The 18,136-nt window shown below is 30.1% G+C and overlaps 1 protein-coding gene across 2 annotated transcripts; it reads right to left on the bottom strand.

Moving 5' to 3' along the window:
* Nucleotides 1-1,888: 1,888 nt before the first annotated feature.
* On the bottom strand, nucleotides 1,889-4,864 carry LOC126666190 (uncharacterized). Of its 2 annotated transcripts, none has more exons than XM_050359185.2 (6): nucleotides 4,487-4,864; nucleotides 3,998-4,088; nucleotides 3,206-3,375; nucleotides 2,859-2,919; nucleotides 2,702-2,750; nucleotides 1,889-2,174 (listed from the first exon to the last, which is right to left on the bottom strand). In XM_050359185.2, exons 1-5 carry the CDS (start codon nucleotides 4,625-4,627, stop codon nucleotides 2,734-2,736), a joined length of 480 nt encoding a protein of 159 aa, XP_050215142.1. In that variant the 5' UTR covers nucleotides 4,628-4,864; the 3' UTR covers nucleotides 1,889-2,174; nucleotides 2,702-2,733. The 2 variants fall into 2 exon arrangements, with proteins under 2 accessions (XP_050215142.1, XP_050215141.1); XM_050359184.2 differs by having other exon boundaries at nucleotides 1,952-2,174; nucleotides 2,859-2,922.
* Nucleotides 4,865-18,136: the final 13,272 nt, after the last annotated feature.

Below are 18,136 nucleotides of genomic sequence, written 5' to 3' on the forward strand. Positions count from 1 at the left end.
ATATTGAGTGTAAAAGTTAGTTACTTTTTGAAAGTGGACAACAGTTTTGGGACAAAAAAAAATTCTCAAAGTGGACAACTCTATTAAAACGGAGGAAGTATAATTTAAAACAGGTTATACGGGTTTTCTAGTCAATCCATGAAACCGTTTATTTATTTCATGTTATAAATAAGTTGATATTGTATGTGCCCTCTATGTTACCCATTCGATACAGATTTACAAATATTACGTTTCTGGTGAATCGGATCAGTATATCATAATCCATTTTAATAGCCTTAGTGGCTTTGGCTTAAATCTGTATTATCCATCCGAAAACTTAAAGTAGATTGAATATCGGTTGGCAAAATAGGAATGGCAGAAGGAATGTGGATGATTCAAAGATATAAGTTCTGATCTTGACAAATATATTATAATATATAGTAATGACCGACATTTGAAAAGATGTTGCACCAAATAAGAATGACCCACATCAACTTCATCTATAAATGAACACATTTGTGCACTCCTCTGGATAAGGACTGCGCCCGTCTGTGGGTCAGGTTTTAGATGTTTTAGGGTGAGGATAAGAAATTGACAGGACAACTATAACTCTAAATAAAGTGGACACATTGCACACATGAACTGTGAAAAACTGGTCCATACACTATTTCTAGTGCGTGGCCCTAATTAATATCAGCCATTGTTGAAAACAAACGGCTGGAGCTTTCAGGAATATTCATCTTTTAGAACATGCAAGTATGCAACGATCCCTTTATACCTTCGAATCATGAATGGATCAACCAAAACAATGAATTGTTAACTAATTAATTAATTATATAGCACAATATACACATATAATAGGTTGTATAAGTTTTAGTTTCTTTTTGTCAAATGCTATAACTTGCATTGATAGTGATAAAAAGTACATAAACGATTTCTTAACACATTGAGTAAACTATTCTAGAAAGGATAACGAGAGCTATAAAAATACAGTTATCGAATAGAGCTAAACTAGCAAACAAAAATCACCCAAATACATAAGTTAAAATAACTAGATCTAAAAATTAAATCTACTTAAAAGACAATAATAAATTACAAATCTAAATAATTACGACAAGAAAAGCCATGAATCTAAAATATAAGAAACAATAATTAAGTTGAAAAAACTCAAATTTGTAAGTTAACCTTAGTAGACGATTTCTTGAAGAAAATTTCATATATGGAGAATAAAATACTCCATAAAAAGGATAACCTCATAAAGAGTAGATAAACCCAGAATAAAAGAAACAATAATATATTTAATTATATGATAAAATCATTTGTTTTATGTGATTTATAAAGAAAATTGAGTTTGGGGCGTGACTTTTAACAAAAAATTAGCCAAAAACCACCTCCCGAGGAGGCTATTAGAGTTTGTGAAAAAGAAATTATGTGTATAGAGGTCTATTGTAGGTTTTTTACTAAACACATTAGACAACTCGACACCTATTATCTATTAGTGTTGTGTTTGAATTTTACTTTGACACATTTACTTAAACGTGTCACATTCAGATTGAAGAATTATATTCAAATTTATATAATATTTATGACACGGTGATACGAATTGCCCATCCTACATAATGGCTTATATATGCTGAAACAAGAAATGATAAAATAATATTTTTAAAATTTCACAAACATTTTTAAAAATAAAAATGAAATGCTTAAAAACGAGAGTCGGTAAATTTCAGTTATATTCGGCTCCAGACGATATACAATCAGGAATGGAGTTGAAAAGCTATAAACATATGCAAGTCTAAGAAAAGATTAATTCACAGGAATTCATAAAGCTCAAAAGTGTTCCTCACAAATTTATCCAAAAAAAAAAGTGTTCCTCACAATAAAGCTTGTCAACTGTACACAAGGGATGTTCAAGAAATCCATCACCAGATGCAGATTACAGTACAAGAAAATGGTGAGTTGCATAATGGTGTTCCTAAAACCAATATATTTATATTACAAAAAAAAGGTTCATTATTCTTTACACTGTAGTATATACATAAATAATGCAAAAAAAGTGGGCAGAAGGAAATGTATCTTTAGCTGGAGAAACAACAATAACCAGCCATGAACTGCCATCCGACCCGCTACTACGCGTCTTACATATAACATAAGGTAAATTTAGGTTTTACTACGGCCCTATGTTTTCTATTTACCTGCAATACAACAAGTAACGAAAAGTTCAGCACGCATAATACCAGTGAACAATTATACATAGAAGCGCAACGGATGGAAGAGCGACAATGTGACAGACAAATTATTACATATTGGCAGCCAACAGATCAGTTGAAGTTCAACCTGCTGGAACTGCAGCATATGTATTTTTTTTTTTTGCATAAAGTCTTCACACACCAGCAGTTATGTGTCTATTACAAATTTAAACATTATCTGCCAAACTTGATGTAGTAATTATGAACGAGCTAAAAGGTCAATATATGTAAAACAATCAGTTCAAAAGATCAAATGCAATTAGGTCCTGTAAAATAAATGATCTCTATCACTAAAATCGAGCAAACCAAAGCAGTATCAGGCTTCTTCATTGTTCACAAAAGCAATTAGGTAACAGCTTCACTATATATAAAATGATGGAGGAAATTGTAGCTTATGGATACGAAGTGTCGGATTATTAAAGAAAAAGTAATAATATATCTTTTTCCAGGACATGTATTTTAAACATAAATACCTAGCTGAGTATGTGCCATGGCGGGCGAGATCTTAATAATAAAGAGATCCTGCAGAGCAACAACATCAGGATAACCGGAAATCAGCACGAGCAATTTTTAACCTTGCTGATCAATATTAAATATACTGAATTTTGATCAGAGATCACAGAATCATACCCTGCCACCAGTTTCCTCTTGAAGCACTTCCAGAATCATCTTCTGTCCCATCTTTCTTCAACTGCTGAGAAATTAGAACATGACAGAATTTCCTTAGTTTGACTATGAGACAGATGAATGATAATTCTTATGGCAACTTCTTTTTCGTCAAATTATGCATAAAACTGCTTCAATAATTCTTGCAAATCGTACAATCCCGTGTCTAGACTGATATTATACTAATATGATAAATGAACTCTTCATAGTTATGTTGTAAACTGGATACCCGAGTTAGACTACGTATATTTTATATTGAAACACATCGTTCAATCGTTATAAATGGTTTGCTTATCCAAGTTTATGCTTACCACCGGGTGACTAGAACTCTGGCTACTTCTGGGGTGATAAATGTCTTGACCACCATAATAGATCGATGAGCTGAGATGGCATGGTTGCATTTTTTGATCCTGATAAAAGGAATTTGTATCTCTACCTTGAACATTCTGACCTTCACCCTCGTTGGTTCTTATACTTTCAGCTGAGAACAAATGACAAATGATTAGATACACTATTTGAAAACACTATATTCATAATCTAAGAAAACAATAGTTTTAAAGTGGAAACGGAAAACACATCATAATCATTGCGAGTTAAACTTTCTACAGTTCAGAATGCGATTCCAAAGGCTTCGACATGTTACGAAACCACATCAAATTTGATAATTGATGAGAAAACTACCTTCCCAATAACATGGTAAAAGAGAGAGATACCATTTCAGGCTAACTCAATTTTAAACTCGATAAAGATCGATAAACTTCTATTAAAAACAGTGTACAGAATATAAATCCTGTTTTTTTTCCCTAATACTGGCGAGAAATTATTTAATTATGAAAGTCACAAGGTAGAATAAGCTTATCCCATAAGATAAAAGATTCAAACAATAACAATGTTCTTTAGTATGTAAACTAAAATTCATACGAATGAGTGCTGAAATGTTCAATATTTTAATTAAAAAAAGCAAAGTGGTGGAGCCAAACAAACAGGATAATTCATACTTCAATTGTCATCATGAAACCTACAAGTTTAAAATTAATTGTCAATCAACAACAAATCAATTAAAACAAAATCAAAAAAAAAAAGGTCAGATTAAAAATTCAAACCTTGAGGTCCAAGTTTGGTGTTCCAAAGCTCATTAGCAGAATCATGCTTCTTCCCAATACCGTCGGATCGCAGTGAACCTCTCCCCAACACCTGAATCAAAATCAAAACTCATCAAAATAATTAACATACTCAATAAAATCATCTTAAGAATTCCAGAACTTAAACAGAATTTAAAAAAAATGATATTTAAAACAAAACAAGAAAGGAAAATTTCTCCATTTTTTATAGTCTAGGAGAAAGAGCGTTTTCGGAAAAAATTGAATCTGCGAGAAATTGAATCCACGACTTTAGCATAATACTACCACCATTTGAGCTATAGCTCGTTAGTTGATAAATTTCTCCATTATTATACGAAGCATGTCAGGTCTCATCGTCAGACAGACCTGTCTCGTTGTTTGTTCCCTTAATTGAGCGTTTTTTTACTATCAACTAACAAATCAATGCCTTAAACCCCAGAAAAGGACATGATTTTATCATCAAAAAATTACCTTAGAAGGCGGTGCAAAAATAGACCCGAAAATCCCAGAAGAATACGAAGAAGACGAAGAACAATCTCGAGAACCAAACAGTTCCGAAGTAAACGAAGAAGACGAACCCAATTGCTGCTGTTGCTGCTTCTTTCCTTCCATTTCTAACAGTTTTTTTTAAAAAACTTCTCTAGTTCTTTATCTATATATTATCACCCACTCTATATATACATGTACTCAACATATAAAAACACCACCGTCAAAGATTATACGAGACGGTGATAATTTTTTTGTTCAAGAAACAGAGAAGGAAAAAGGAAGAAGAAGAAGCAAAAGAATACACGTGAAGATCCGGGCGTTAGTTAGTTTGTTTTCTTTTTTCCTTTTCTTGTGAGAGAAAAAGAAACCGTCGGTCACTAATTTATAAGACAATTAAAGAAAGAATTAAGGATCATTTCACCCCCTCAACTTGTTATGAAATACTAAAAAAGTCTAAATTCGTGAAAGTGTATTATTTTTACCTTAAATTTGACCAAATCGTATCAAATCTCTTCTGCTCGTGATCCCCCCGAAAGTGAGACACATTCTTTACTAATTAATGATAAGTAATTTAAAATGATCTTTCATTCTTATCTTTCATAAATTGACATTTAATTATTTCTAAATATCAATCATTTTTTTTATAATTTTAAAAGTTTAATTATCGTTAAAAATTCATTGCCTTTCACATTGTGATTATCCTTCCAAACTATCCAATCCTAATATTTTTTTCAAAGTTCACCTTACTTAACCTAATTAACATAATTCGTAGTCGCCACCTCCACCACCATCGGCCACCTAACTCACGAGCATTTGCCATTAGTAAAAATGTCGTCTTTTGTTGAGCAACTAAAACTAAACAATAAGGTTTAGTTGTTGCGATGAACAGTTCGTCTGCAGCCAAAAAAACGGCTCAATGCATTGCTACTACTGCTCCATCCTATCATTGTTGTTCTCGTTAATTTTTTTATGGTAAAGGTGGTGGCTGAAGGTGGAGGCAACAGATAAATGTTAATCAGGTTAAGTTAGTTTTAGTTAAATTGGATTTTATTTAAGTTAATAAGACTAATTGAAATTTTTATTAGGGTTATAATTAAATTTTTATTAGGATGATTTAGAGCAAAGTATGATTAATTAGGAGTAATTAGATTGAATTAAATATTTCACTTTTTTTTGTTAGAGACGTGAACCGATTACCAAGTTTAGAGTAAAGAAAATCCGTCTTTGTAAATTTGAATTTTTTTAATATTTTATGACAAGTTGAGGGGTGAATTGATCATTTGTTCATTAAAGAAATTTAAAAAGTATCAATGCAAATAAAAAAAATTATTTTGTTTTGTCACCGAAGATCTGTCTTTCTTTTTCTGTTTCAATTTATTTTTCTGTTTTTACACTCTCTTTTGAAGTACTCCGTCTCCTGTCGACAGAATGGCAGATTAATGACACGTGGTACAATCAAAACTCCATCTGGGGTCCTGCTTTTGATTTCCAACCTTTTACTGCCACGAATGCCTTAGTGGATAATACCAACCATTTCTAACCATTCCTAATCTTTCACCCCCTCCAATCATTTTCCTTTTTATTTTAAAAAAAAAAACATTTTGTTATTTTCATCCGAAATAATGCCATCAAATTCTTTTAACAATTTCATTTTGAATTATATTTTTACATTAAGAAATTTAATTCTATATTGAATAAACGATGGTTTAAAAATTATTTTTATAAATATTTTATGAAACTAGGTATCGTATGTAATTAGTAATTTATGAGACAAATTTTTATAATTAATTTTTAAAAATAAAATAATATAATTGTGCAAATAGATGCTGTGGAGGTTGTGTTGGAGTATCGTAATCCAAATATGATGGAGTCTGACTTGCTAGTAGAAAAATGTTCGTATTTAGCTAACCAGTTTCATAATATTATATTTTTTTTTCATGAGGCGATCTGCGAATTAAGCAATGTATGTAATGGCATAAATGTCTGTTCTATTTCAGGTCATCGGGAGTGCTTTTATCACTTTCTCGAATTTCTCACGAATGTAACTGTTAATGATTGATTTATTAAGATCTTTCTCTCTCTAAAAAAGAAATAAATATATTTGAATTCTCAATATACATAAGTAATTTTATTTGATTAGATTGTATTCTATCTCTAATAACAAATTTAATATTTAGATTATATAATTAATTACTATAAAATCTCAAGTTAGTGATCAATTGGTATTAAATTTAAAAGGTCTATTACATAATTTTACTTATCCTTCCATCATTTATACTTTTATATATATAGTATAATTATAGTTGAAATTTAATAATACATAAGTGGATGTGCACGCTCCTCTATTTTTTATTAATAAATAAAGGATTAATTCTATAAATAAATATGACTTTTATACGAAATTCATTTTAAGTACGACTTTTAAAATTTGTCATATAAAATCATAACCTTTTTTTTTTCAAATCAATCATTTTAGTGTATTTTTGTTGACTAAGTTCCTCATTAAATCATTAATTAAAGACCTAAATTATAAAATCGACACCAAGTAATTATCTTTCAGTTAGATTATGTAGAATTAGTGATTTTTAGTCGAAACAAATACACCAAATTTTACTTTGGTGATAGATTTGAAACAAGATGAAAGGTCGTGCCTTTAAGGGCCTGTTTGGTTCAGCTGTTTCTTATAGCTGGTAGCTGGTAGCTGTTAGCTGTTGGTTGATAGTTGATAGCTGATAGACCATACGTGTTTAGTGAGATTTGATTAACTGTTACTGTTTATATGTAAAATGACCGTAAAGGGCATAATTTTTGTTTTTATTTATTAAACTATAAATATATTATTTTATATAATATTTAATAAAATATTAATAATTATTTGTATATAAAAAGCCAATATTTAGTTTAAATTTATTTAGATTTTTTTTGATAAATTTATGATTTATTTAAAAAAGTATTAAATTATAATTATTTTAATATAAATAAAATAATTTTATATAATTTATAAATGATTAGAGTATTTAAAAATAATTCAAATAATTTTATATATTAAAAAATGGTATATTATAATGGGGGTAATTTTGTCAAAATAATTAAAAATGTTGAAACAGACAGCTATCAGCTGTTGGCAAAAAGCTCCAAAATGGAGTTTTTCAAACAGCAGCTGTTGGAGGTTTAAAAAGCTCCAAAAAGCTCTTAAGAAAATCTCACCAAACACTTTTATGGAGTTTTTTGAAAAGTAAAAGTTAAAAGCTCCATCGAAAAGCTGAACCAAACACCCACTAAATACCAACTTTTAAATGTCGTGATTAGAATGAAACTCCGTGTAAAGGTCGTGATTGTTTATGAAATTAACCATAAATAAATAATCATTAATTTTAATTTAGTCAATCACTAAATAGATTAAATAAATGATCATAAATTTAAATTTTATTAATTAGTAAATAATTGAAATGTTAAATAATAGCTAAATAAATAACATGTCTTCTTATGGAGTTCAAATAAATAAATCTGTGATTAGTGGTGTTTGTCGAGATGCTTCTGGTGCCATTCTAAGATAAGGCGTTTCGATTCTTCGTGGTATAACCGAAGTGGAAGTAGCTGAAGCCAAGGCAATCCAGCTTGGTATTCAGACTGCGTCCGAGATGTCCTGCGAAGCCTTAATTGTTGAATCTGATGCATCCAACATCATTCATAGACTCAGTAACCCTGTTGGTACCATTGATCCCATACAATATTATCGACGATTGTATGATGGAAATAACCTCTCGCACGATTCACTTTCAGCATGTTCGAAGACAATTAATGCAACCAAATCGCCCATGCATTAGTTAAATGGGACATTTGTATTAATAAATATTGTATTGTTGACGGTGAAGTTTTATTCCCGGTCTATTCTATTTAATTATTAAAGTTTAATATTTTCTCTCAAAAATAAATAAATTATGAATTTAGAAGTCTGACTCAAACAAGCAATGCTATCTTATTATCTAAAAGCCAAACTTAATAAACAATACTAGGTAATAAAGCAAAATAAAATCAATATAATGATCAATCTGCGAATGAATATGTAATACTCAATTTTTTTTCAAAAATGTAATACTCATTAAATTGTGATTAGATTGTTTAAATTGTTAGGGGAAGACTAATTTTAATTACTTTTACTCGTTAATTGATTAATAGACAATAAAAAAACTATAAAACTTTAATTAAATATCTAATTAGTAATAATTTATAAAGACTACTTTATAAATGGCCTATTGATCAACTATGACACTCCAACGTAGGGCCCTCTATTATAAAACCTCTAAAATTTTAAAATCGGCCACTAAATCCACTTAAGTTTATCTAATGGTCAACTAAACTCATTTTGCTCCAAAACCGTCCAAAAATCACCGCAAATATTTTTTTTTTCTTCAAAAATGACCTAAATACCTCAAAAATCAATAAAAAAACAAAACAACTCAGTATAACTGTTGTAACATTGATACCGATTGTTGAATCTTTGGTACCAATTGTCGTGACCGGTTCGTGACCGGATTGGTATGCGCAGCGGAATCGAAACCATTCAGTAGATATGTAATTATGGATTTGATCAACAAATAATAATATAGCAAAATAATAAATAACACAAGAGATTTACGTGGTTCTGCTTTAAAGCGTATATCCACGGGCGAAAGATGCGAGTCATCCACTAATCATCAAAAGGAGTACAAAATTGGTGGAGAATATCATCAAATTGGGAACATCTCTAATAAATATGCCCTTAGAAGAAAAACCCAAATAGTGTTTCACTCTCTACAAGAAGTAACCTGAAAGGGTAAAAATTAACTTATATTCCTCACATCACACACACCCCCTTTTCTCCTTATTCACATCAATGTCTACATTGTGTGTTCGGTTTTGGTGTACTCTAAAAAGTGAATAAGGTAGTGTATTTATAGTGAATAAATAATCTACATGGCATTAGGAATATTAAGGCTAAACCTATTTAGAGTCCCTTGTACTATATTATTTTTGTTCAAAAAGCTCTTGTACTATTTTTTTGTTCTTCAAGTCCCTGTACTTGGCAAAATTCTGATTTTCAGGTCCTTTTGAGGGACTGGAGGAACAAAAAAATTGTAAGTAGAAGGACTACAGAAAAATAAAAAAGGACCTGAAAATCAAAAATTATTTAAGTAGAGGGACTTGAAGAATAAAAAAATAGTACAAGGGCTTTTTAAACAAAAATGATATAGTACAGGGACCTATAGATGGGTTTAGCCGAATATTAATCCTAATTGGATTTATACTTCCTAATTAGCCAATGGTAATAAAGTTATCCTTCTCTCAAACACTTCATTAATAGAGTTCTAATACAAATAGGAATTAGAATTCTAGGCATATTCCAACAATCTCCACCTTGACTTGAATTCTCCAATAAACTGTGATTACTGTTGTGCTCCACCTTCTCCATGAACTTATTCCAAAAAAGGTTCTTTGAGGAGGACCATACAAGTTTCAAGAACGTCTTGAACTTGTTGAAACCAAAATGACTTGAAGATTTACTATCTTCGGGTGTATCAATCAAAATTTCCCGAAGCTTCGAATTTTGTCGGTCTTAAAACTGATACCAGAAACAAACGTCATTAGTAGCCTGCAATGATTAAATCAAAAAACAAATGTTGAGGTCGTAGCATATCCCTTAATCTTCATAAGTCGACCAACCCAATAAGCATACATCACAAGTGCAGCATCCAATCTCACTTCATCGCCAAATAACCCATAAAACTCGTAGTTCCATATATTGAGATACCAGATATATGCATATAGAAATCATGTTGAACATACATTATTGTTCTAACTGCCTCATTATGCATCTTGCCCTTAACTGAACCAAAAATCCCAAAATTCTGCATGTATTAACCGTTACCCATAACTACACTCCACTATCAACTCAGTGGTAGACGGAAAACCAATCGAAATTGGCACAAATGTGATATGAACAACCTGAATCTGCATAAATTTCGGATAAAAAAAACAATTATGCTGTAATTTTAAGCGTAGACCGGTTCTCTAACTTGATTCGCCTGTAACTGCTAGCATTCAGTCCTCATCTAATTATCTCCAAACAAATTGACTTATAAGTGATCCAATAATAACGCTATTCCAATTACAAACGTTGTAATCCATCTTGTGTCTAAGATTGCTACTTATTCAAAACAAAATCTCTTTTACAATATCATGATTTTATCAAAATCTGATTATGCCCAAACGAACTCTTCATTCAACAAACTCTTAAAAGCAATTTTTATATTACTAATAGAATTTTATGAGAGTATAAAGAGATTACCCCAATCATTAATCTTACAAAGACTCTATAAAATCCTCAAATAGTTGTGTGTTTAGAAAAGCCATACTTTTTTTATTTGTAGTTTAAAGTAGCATATTAATTTACATCACAAAAAATCTCCTAAAGAATTTTAATACCCAAGTCTGTCTTCAATCTGAATCAACGACTTTCGGCACTTCCAACATTGGTGGCTTCTCTATCTCCAAAAAATCTTCTTTGTGTCAAGTAATTGCGCCTTGCGAAATCCTCCAAATAATACTTTACCATAATAATCATAATCCATAATTAAATCTGAAAATCAAATTGGCTCCGATACCAATTGTTGTAACATTGATACCGATTGTTGAATCTTTGTTATCAATTGTCGTGACCGGTTCGTGACCGGATTGGTATGCGCAGCGGAATCGAAACCATTCAGTAGATATTTAATTATGGATTTGATCAACAAACAATTATATAGCAAAATAATAAATAACACAAGAGATTTACGTGGTTTTTCTTTAAAGCGTATATCCACGGGCGAAAGATTCGAATAGAGAACATCTCTAATAAATATGCCCTTAGAAGAAAAACCCACAAAGTGTTTCACTCTCTATAAGAAGTAAGCCGAAAGGGTAAGAATTAACTTATATTCCTCACATCACACACACCCTCTTTTCCCCTTATTCACATCAATGTCTACATTGTGTGTTCGGTTTTGGTGTAGTCTAAAAAGTGAAAAAGGTACTGTATTTATAGTGAATAAATAGTCTATATGGCATTAGGAATATTAATCCTAATTGGATTTATACTTCCTAATTAGCCAATGATAACAAAGTTATCCTTCTCCCAAACACTTCATTAATAGAGTCGTAATACAAATAGGAATTAAAATTTTAGGCATATTTTAAATATAACCAAACATAAAGTCACTCATCCAACCAAATCAAATATCACTCATCCATCTAACCAAATCAAATTTAAATCACCAATACACCAATTATATCAAACCACTCAACCGGATCTGCGATCCACCGCCAACCATCCATCATTGGCGAAAGATTTCCGACCAAAAATTAAATAAATAATTAAAATCAATTTTAAAAAATTAATTTTTTTTTTTGCATTTGAAAAGACGAACAGGGGCGAGGTTCATTTTCAAGCGAACTTCGCCTGAAAACTAAACAGACCTAGATCGGGTATATTCATCAGATGATGAACAGGCCCAGATCAGGTCTGTTCATCGGTTTTCACTAGAGGTTAGCCTGAAAACATACCTCGCCTAAAATAAAAAAATTGACAAATAAAAAATTATTTAAGATACAAAAAAATTATTTTAATTATTTATTTAATTTTATTGGCGAATTTCTTTTTCAGCGGTCAGTAGCAATGGCCAAAAAAAGGTGATGGCAGCCCGTGGCGGTTTCCGGTGGAGTAATTTGACACAGTTAGGTGGATTAGTGATCTAGGTTTGATTTGAGTGGAAGAATGAATTATGTTTCATTTGATAAAATGAGTGACTTTAAGTTTGGTTGGTTTGATTTTTTTTCTTATTGATTTTACGAGAATTTTGGTCAATTTACGGCAAAAGGAGTTTAGTTGACCATTAGATAAAGTTTAGAGAGTTTAGTTGCCAATTTTAAAGTTCAGGAGGTTTTGTGATAGGGAGCTCTAAATTTGAGTACCATAGTTAATTAATAGCCTTGAAAATGTACATTTTTTTAACAGAGATAGAGATTACACTACTACTACAAACAAAATTACAAACAAAACTATACATATACATACTACTCTTTACAAATATGTGCAAACCCGCCATTAACGCCATCCACACCGTTTACGTTGAATGCATCGCCGAGCTCGCCAATATGACGGAATGATGCTGTAGCCGCCGCTTCTGACGCTTCTTCAAATACCTTCAATATTTTTCCAATATGTGCTCCCTCTTGTTCACATGAGGGATAGAACCTCAGACCTTTAGGTCTTATGCCTCACTCCTTAGCCAATTGAGCTAGAGGTTATCGGCCCTTGTAAATGTCCATGTCCATTATAATAACCGTAGTTTTATATATAGAATAGCTAGGGGTGTAATTGAGTTAAACTACTCGCAAATATACTCAACATCGACTTGAAAATATTCGAGATTAGCTCTAAAAAATCAAGTTGAGCTCAAGCTCGAACTACTCTAATTTCATCTCAAGCGTAACTCAAGTATCAATAATTAAAATAAGGGTTAATTCCTAAAAGAATCACGAGCTTTACACGAAGTTTCATTTTAATCATGACCTTTAAAAGTTGCCATTTAAAGGCACGAACTTTCATATTGTTTCAAATTCATCATTTCAATGTATTTTTATTGACTAAATTCTTTACTAAACCATTAATGAAAGACCCAAGTTATTAATAAACATCAAATCTTATTATCTTTCAGTTAGAGTATCTAGGATTAGGAATTTTTAGTCAGATAAAATACACTGAATTTTATTTTGGTGATAGATTTGAAATAAAATGAAAGTTCATGCCTTTAAATGATAACTTTTAAAGGTCATGATTAAAATGAAACTTCGTGTAAAGTTCGTGATTTTTTTAGGAATTAATCCTTAAAATAATAATTTGTTTCTTTACTATATTAATTTTATGCCTCTATATTTAAAAATAAATCATATTCATTGACTAATTACATATTTATAACAATAAAAAATTTAAATATATCAAATATGATAATTTTTAACAATCATTTTTATTTTTGTTGAAACCGGGTTTGAATAGTTTAGATATTGTTTGAACTTGAGTATCTCGGATATTGTTCAAGTCCGACCTTCAGATATTAAGCCAATCCTAGCTCAAGTTCAAACCTATATAAGACACTCGAATTTGACCTAATACGGATTCGATTCGGTCTATTTACACTTTTAAATATAGTTAGAAATTTTAAAAAGAATTGAAAGTAATATTTAGAATCTAGTTTTAGAATAAAAGATTTGATATTTTGATACTTTCCGTGTGAAATACCTACCCACCAAAAAAACAGTTGCAAAGGAAATTGTGGAGTAAGATAGTTAGCCACTTTGGGTCGCCGCAAGACGTAGAAGTGTCCAATGTTGATGCCACATGGGGTGTCGCCCTTTCATTTTCTTTGGTCCCTTTCATTTCTCTCCTCTTTTTATCCAACTTGACATGTCAAATTGAGGCTCTTATTTCATGAATTTCAATTCTACTTTCCAATGAAATGTCATTTTTCATTGATGGCATTTTTGGTAGACCAACTATGGATTGCAATGACTCGATCAGAAAATGTAAACTTGATTATGTTCATTATAATGGAATAACTAAAACAAACTATCTTATTAGAAAAATAAATCAATATAAATTGAAATTAATACATATAGTTGATTAAGAAAGATATCATATCAGTTTTCTATATCATTTTTTATATATTTTAAAAGAAGAGTTAATATCATAAAAATTCATTAATTTTATACGTTTTTTTAATTTGATCACGTCTTTATAACTTATCATAAAAATACATATCAAATCACGGTTCTGACGTGGCACTCTATGATAAGTTTTAAAAAATGGAAATTAATGTATCTGTATGATAAGTTAATGTATCTCTATGATAAGTTTTAAAAGACGTTTAAACTGAGAAAACGTGTAAACTTTGTGAATTTTTATGACATTGTCTCTTTTAAAAATTATATAGAATATTTAATGGATATTTGATTTAACTCTTTGATAATCAAACACGAGCATTTTCAATTTAAATAACTATTAAAATGTTGATAAGATGATATAATCAACAACTGTTAATTTTTTTATTGATGGGTTTTAAAAAGCTCAATCACAAAGCCGTGATTAGCAAAAGTCTTTTTAAAAGGCAAAAATTCAATCAAATTTACAAAAAAAAAAAAGTAAATTGTGATAAACATCATTTCTGGAATAAACAAAATCATAATTGTTGTCTTTCAAAAAGTCCACCGCCTTACAAATCGAAGTGTAGACCACCATATCAACCTCTATAAATTCATTCTTGAACACCCTTTTATTTCTAACTTTTCACAAATCCCAAACGCAAAAAAAAATAAAAATCAATCGTCCTCCATAGAATTCTAAATCTTCCATGAGAAAGGGAACCCAAAACTGAAATAACTGGAATAATGAAGGAGATAAGACTGAGATGATGTTGCACATACAAAAAAGCTTACTCCGGACAAGTCAAGCAAAAAGACATTTGATAATAATATGAATATTGTCCTCCTCTTGACTGCAAAAAGTACATCTATCATTCTCGTGAATGATTATACCTCTGCTAATAAGGATTGAGTTAGAACAGATTATATTTCTTGCCAACAACTACAAGAAGAATTGTATTCGAGGCGGGAGTTTAAATTTCCAGAAGAAAGACGCTCCTGCTGATCGTGATACTCCTTTTGTTTCAAATTGGTAGACCATCTTATTATATTTGACGTTCTAAATTATATGGTATTTTCTATATTTAATAAATAATTTAAAAATTAAAAATTTAATTTACTCTTAATAATTATATATATAGTTATTAATTATTCATAAACTATTTGTATATTTACAAATTTGTAAAAGAGTAAAATTGAAAAGATAAATAAAAAAATTAAGTTTAATCAATTTAATTATTTTTAGGTTACATAGTGCAAAAGTATGAAATGTTTGGATTTAATATGTGTGTACATGTATCTGATTTGGTATTTTGATCTGCTATGTACGAACAAAACTACCGGAAAATAAATTTGGGCTATAAAATGCAAAAATTGAAAAGGTTAGTATTTATTTTATAATATTTTGATAGTTAGGATTAAATCGCTACAAATGCTAAACGTTGAGATTTAGTATGCCAATATCCGTATGATAAATTAGATGGTAAATTTTTCATACTACTAATTTTTATTAAATCATAATTTTTTTATATTACTATAATATTTAATGCTATAAAATCCGAATAAAAAAATATAAAACCTAGATAAAATTAGTAGTATAAAAATAATAGTATAAAGAATTATTTTTATAATAATTTAATACAAATAGTAGTTTAAAAACTTTGTCATTTACGTTTTTTATATTTCTAATTAATACTAAATCGGAATTTTGTGATGTCCATAAGTCCGTGGATTGATGCCATGTCATATCTATTAATGAAGAGATCCTAGTAGAAAATTATTGAAAAATGTTAAGGTCATAAATTGAAATTCTAAAAATATTAAGTTACGAAATTATCGGAGTAAATATTAGAATCATTTTTGCAAAATAAAAAAATTAAGGCATGCCACGTTGGAGTCTTGAGGCAAAAAAAAAGTCATGTCAGATTACGTAACGGGAATGAATGTACTTCTTAAGTCGTGTGTTTTTTTTATTAACGAAAAAAATATGAGTTATACTTATAAGAGAGATCCGAAAAATATAAAGGAGTCAAGTAAATTTAGAATAAATATTAGGTCATCTTTGTAACTTCCCCCAGAATTGAATCAACATTTAAATTTTAGCACGTTAAGGCATTCTTACAAGCCACCCATTTCCCAATACATTTTTGTTTTTTCAGTTTGTAAATTGAGTAAATTCTCGTTCACTTGGTCCTCTCCTACTCTTTCCAAAAGTTTCTATTTTGAGTTAAAATCCAGAGGGAAATCTGAAGAAGAAAAAAAAGATAAGAATGAATGTACAATCCATATATCTATGAGAATTAAAGGTCTACACAATTCTACAATGTTAATAGGTAAACAAATATGATACGTGGACAAATTCAAAATCCATCAATATATTGAATCTTTTCATTAAACTGTTTATCATATTAGCCCATTAAAATCGCAACTAAGATTGGTCTTTAATATTTGAAAAACTCGAGTGTTTCTACGAAAATTTTAGAGATATTTATTTAAAAATTAATTTGATTTTTGCAAATAAAGAAAAGGTAAAAGATATTAAAAAAAACCCTCCAAATTTATCCAAAAGTACAAAACAGCCCCTTAACTTATTTTTAGCACAAATAAACCCTCACAGTTCTAAAATCAAACAAAAAACTCCCTCCGTCCATGATTTCGATAAACAAACGTTAAATTGATGACGTGGCACTAGAAAAAAAAGTTCAAAAACACCCTTAATTTTAAAATACTTACCAAATTCATTTTTCAGTTTTTTTTGTTATTTCACCCTCATAAACAATTCAAAAATACCCTTAACTTAAAATACATTCAACCAAACCCTCTTCTCCACTAATTAAAAAAATCATATTTTTCCGACCCTTTTTCCAGCACCCGCCGCTTTCCGTCATCGTCTTCCATAAAAAACCAGCAGCTGCTGGCCTTCCCATGAGAAAGACAGATCTGTCTTCCCCAAAAGAAAGACCAGCAACCGCTGGTCTTCCCCCAAGGGTTTTGGGGAAGACATATCGTCTTCCTCCATGGTTGGTTTTTAGGGAAGACGATCTGTCATCAAAAGAAGAGCAGCTGCTGCTGGTCTTCCATGGAAGACGAGCGGCTCATTTCCGGAAGAGGGCGGCGGCGGAGTGCGGCGGCGGTGCCGGAAATGATTAATTTAATTTTTTGTCAAAAAGATATATAAGTATTAATTTGGTAAGTGTTTTAAAAATTAAAGGTACTTTTGAATCTTTTATAAGGGTGAAATAATAAGAAAAAAATTGAAATATAAATTTGGTAAGTTTTTTAAAAATTAAGGGTGTTTTTGAATTTTTGTTCTAGTGCCACGTCACCATTTTAACGTCTGTTAGTTAAAGTCATGGACGTATGGGTTTTTTGTTCGATTTTAGAACTACGAGAGTTTTTTTACCAAAAATAAGTTAAAGGATTGTCTTGTACTTTTAAATAAATTTGGAGGTTTTTTTGTACCTTTTGCCAAAAGAAAACGATAATCTCTAATACTCCATTTTACCAAAAAAGAAACTGATGATATTAAATAATTTATTCACTCATCAATATGAATTACAATCACTCTAATCCAATGATAAAAACAGAATAACCATTAAATATAATACTAAAGACTATACTGAATTTAAATGTATGAGTTTGGTTTGGTTTGATCAAAAATTAATTTTTTTTATTAAGGTCGAATGTCCAATTTATATTTCATATTAGGCTTTGTTTTTAACCTAAATTTTAATGATTTTTTTTTTGTTTAAAAGTGGTAACAAATGTTATCAAAAAATTACAAAATGGCTCCTAGGTTAACAAATGGTTTCTCGCCGTTATCTTCGCGGACATGAACTCCATATAGAATATATGTGGAATGTTTTCAATTCTAACATAAATGATTTTTTTTTAATTTGAAACTTAATATTAATA

The sequence above is a fragment of the Mercurialis annua genome, linkage group LG1-X (genome assembly GCF_937616625.2).
Source record: "Mercurialis annua linkage group LG1-X, ddMerAnnu1.2, whole genome shotgun sequence".
Classification (NCBI taxonomy): domain Eukaryota; kingdom Viridiplantae; phylum Streptophyta; class Magnoliopsida; order Malpighiales; family Euphorbiaceae; genus Mercurialis; species Mercurialis annua.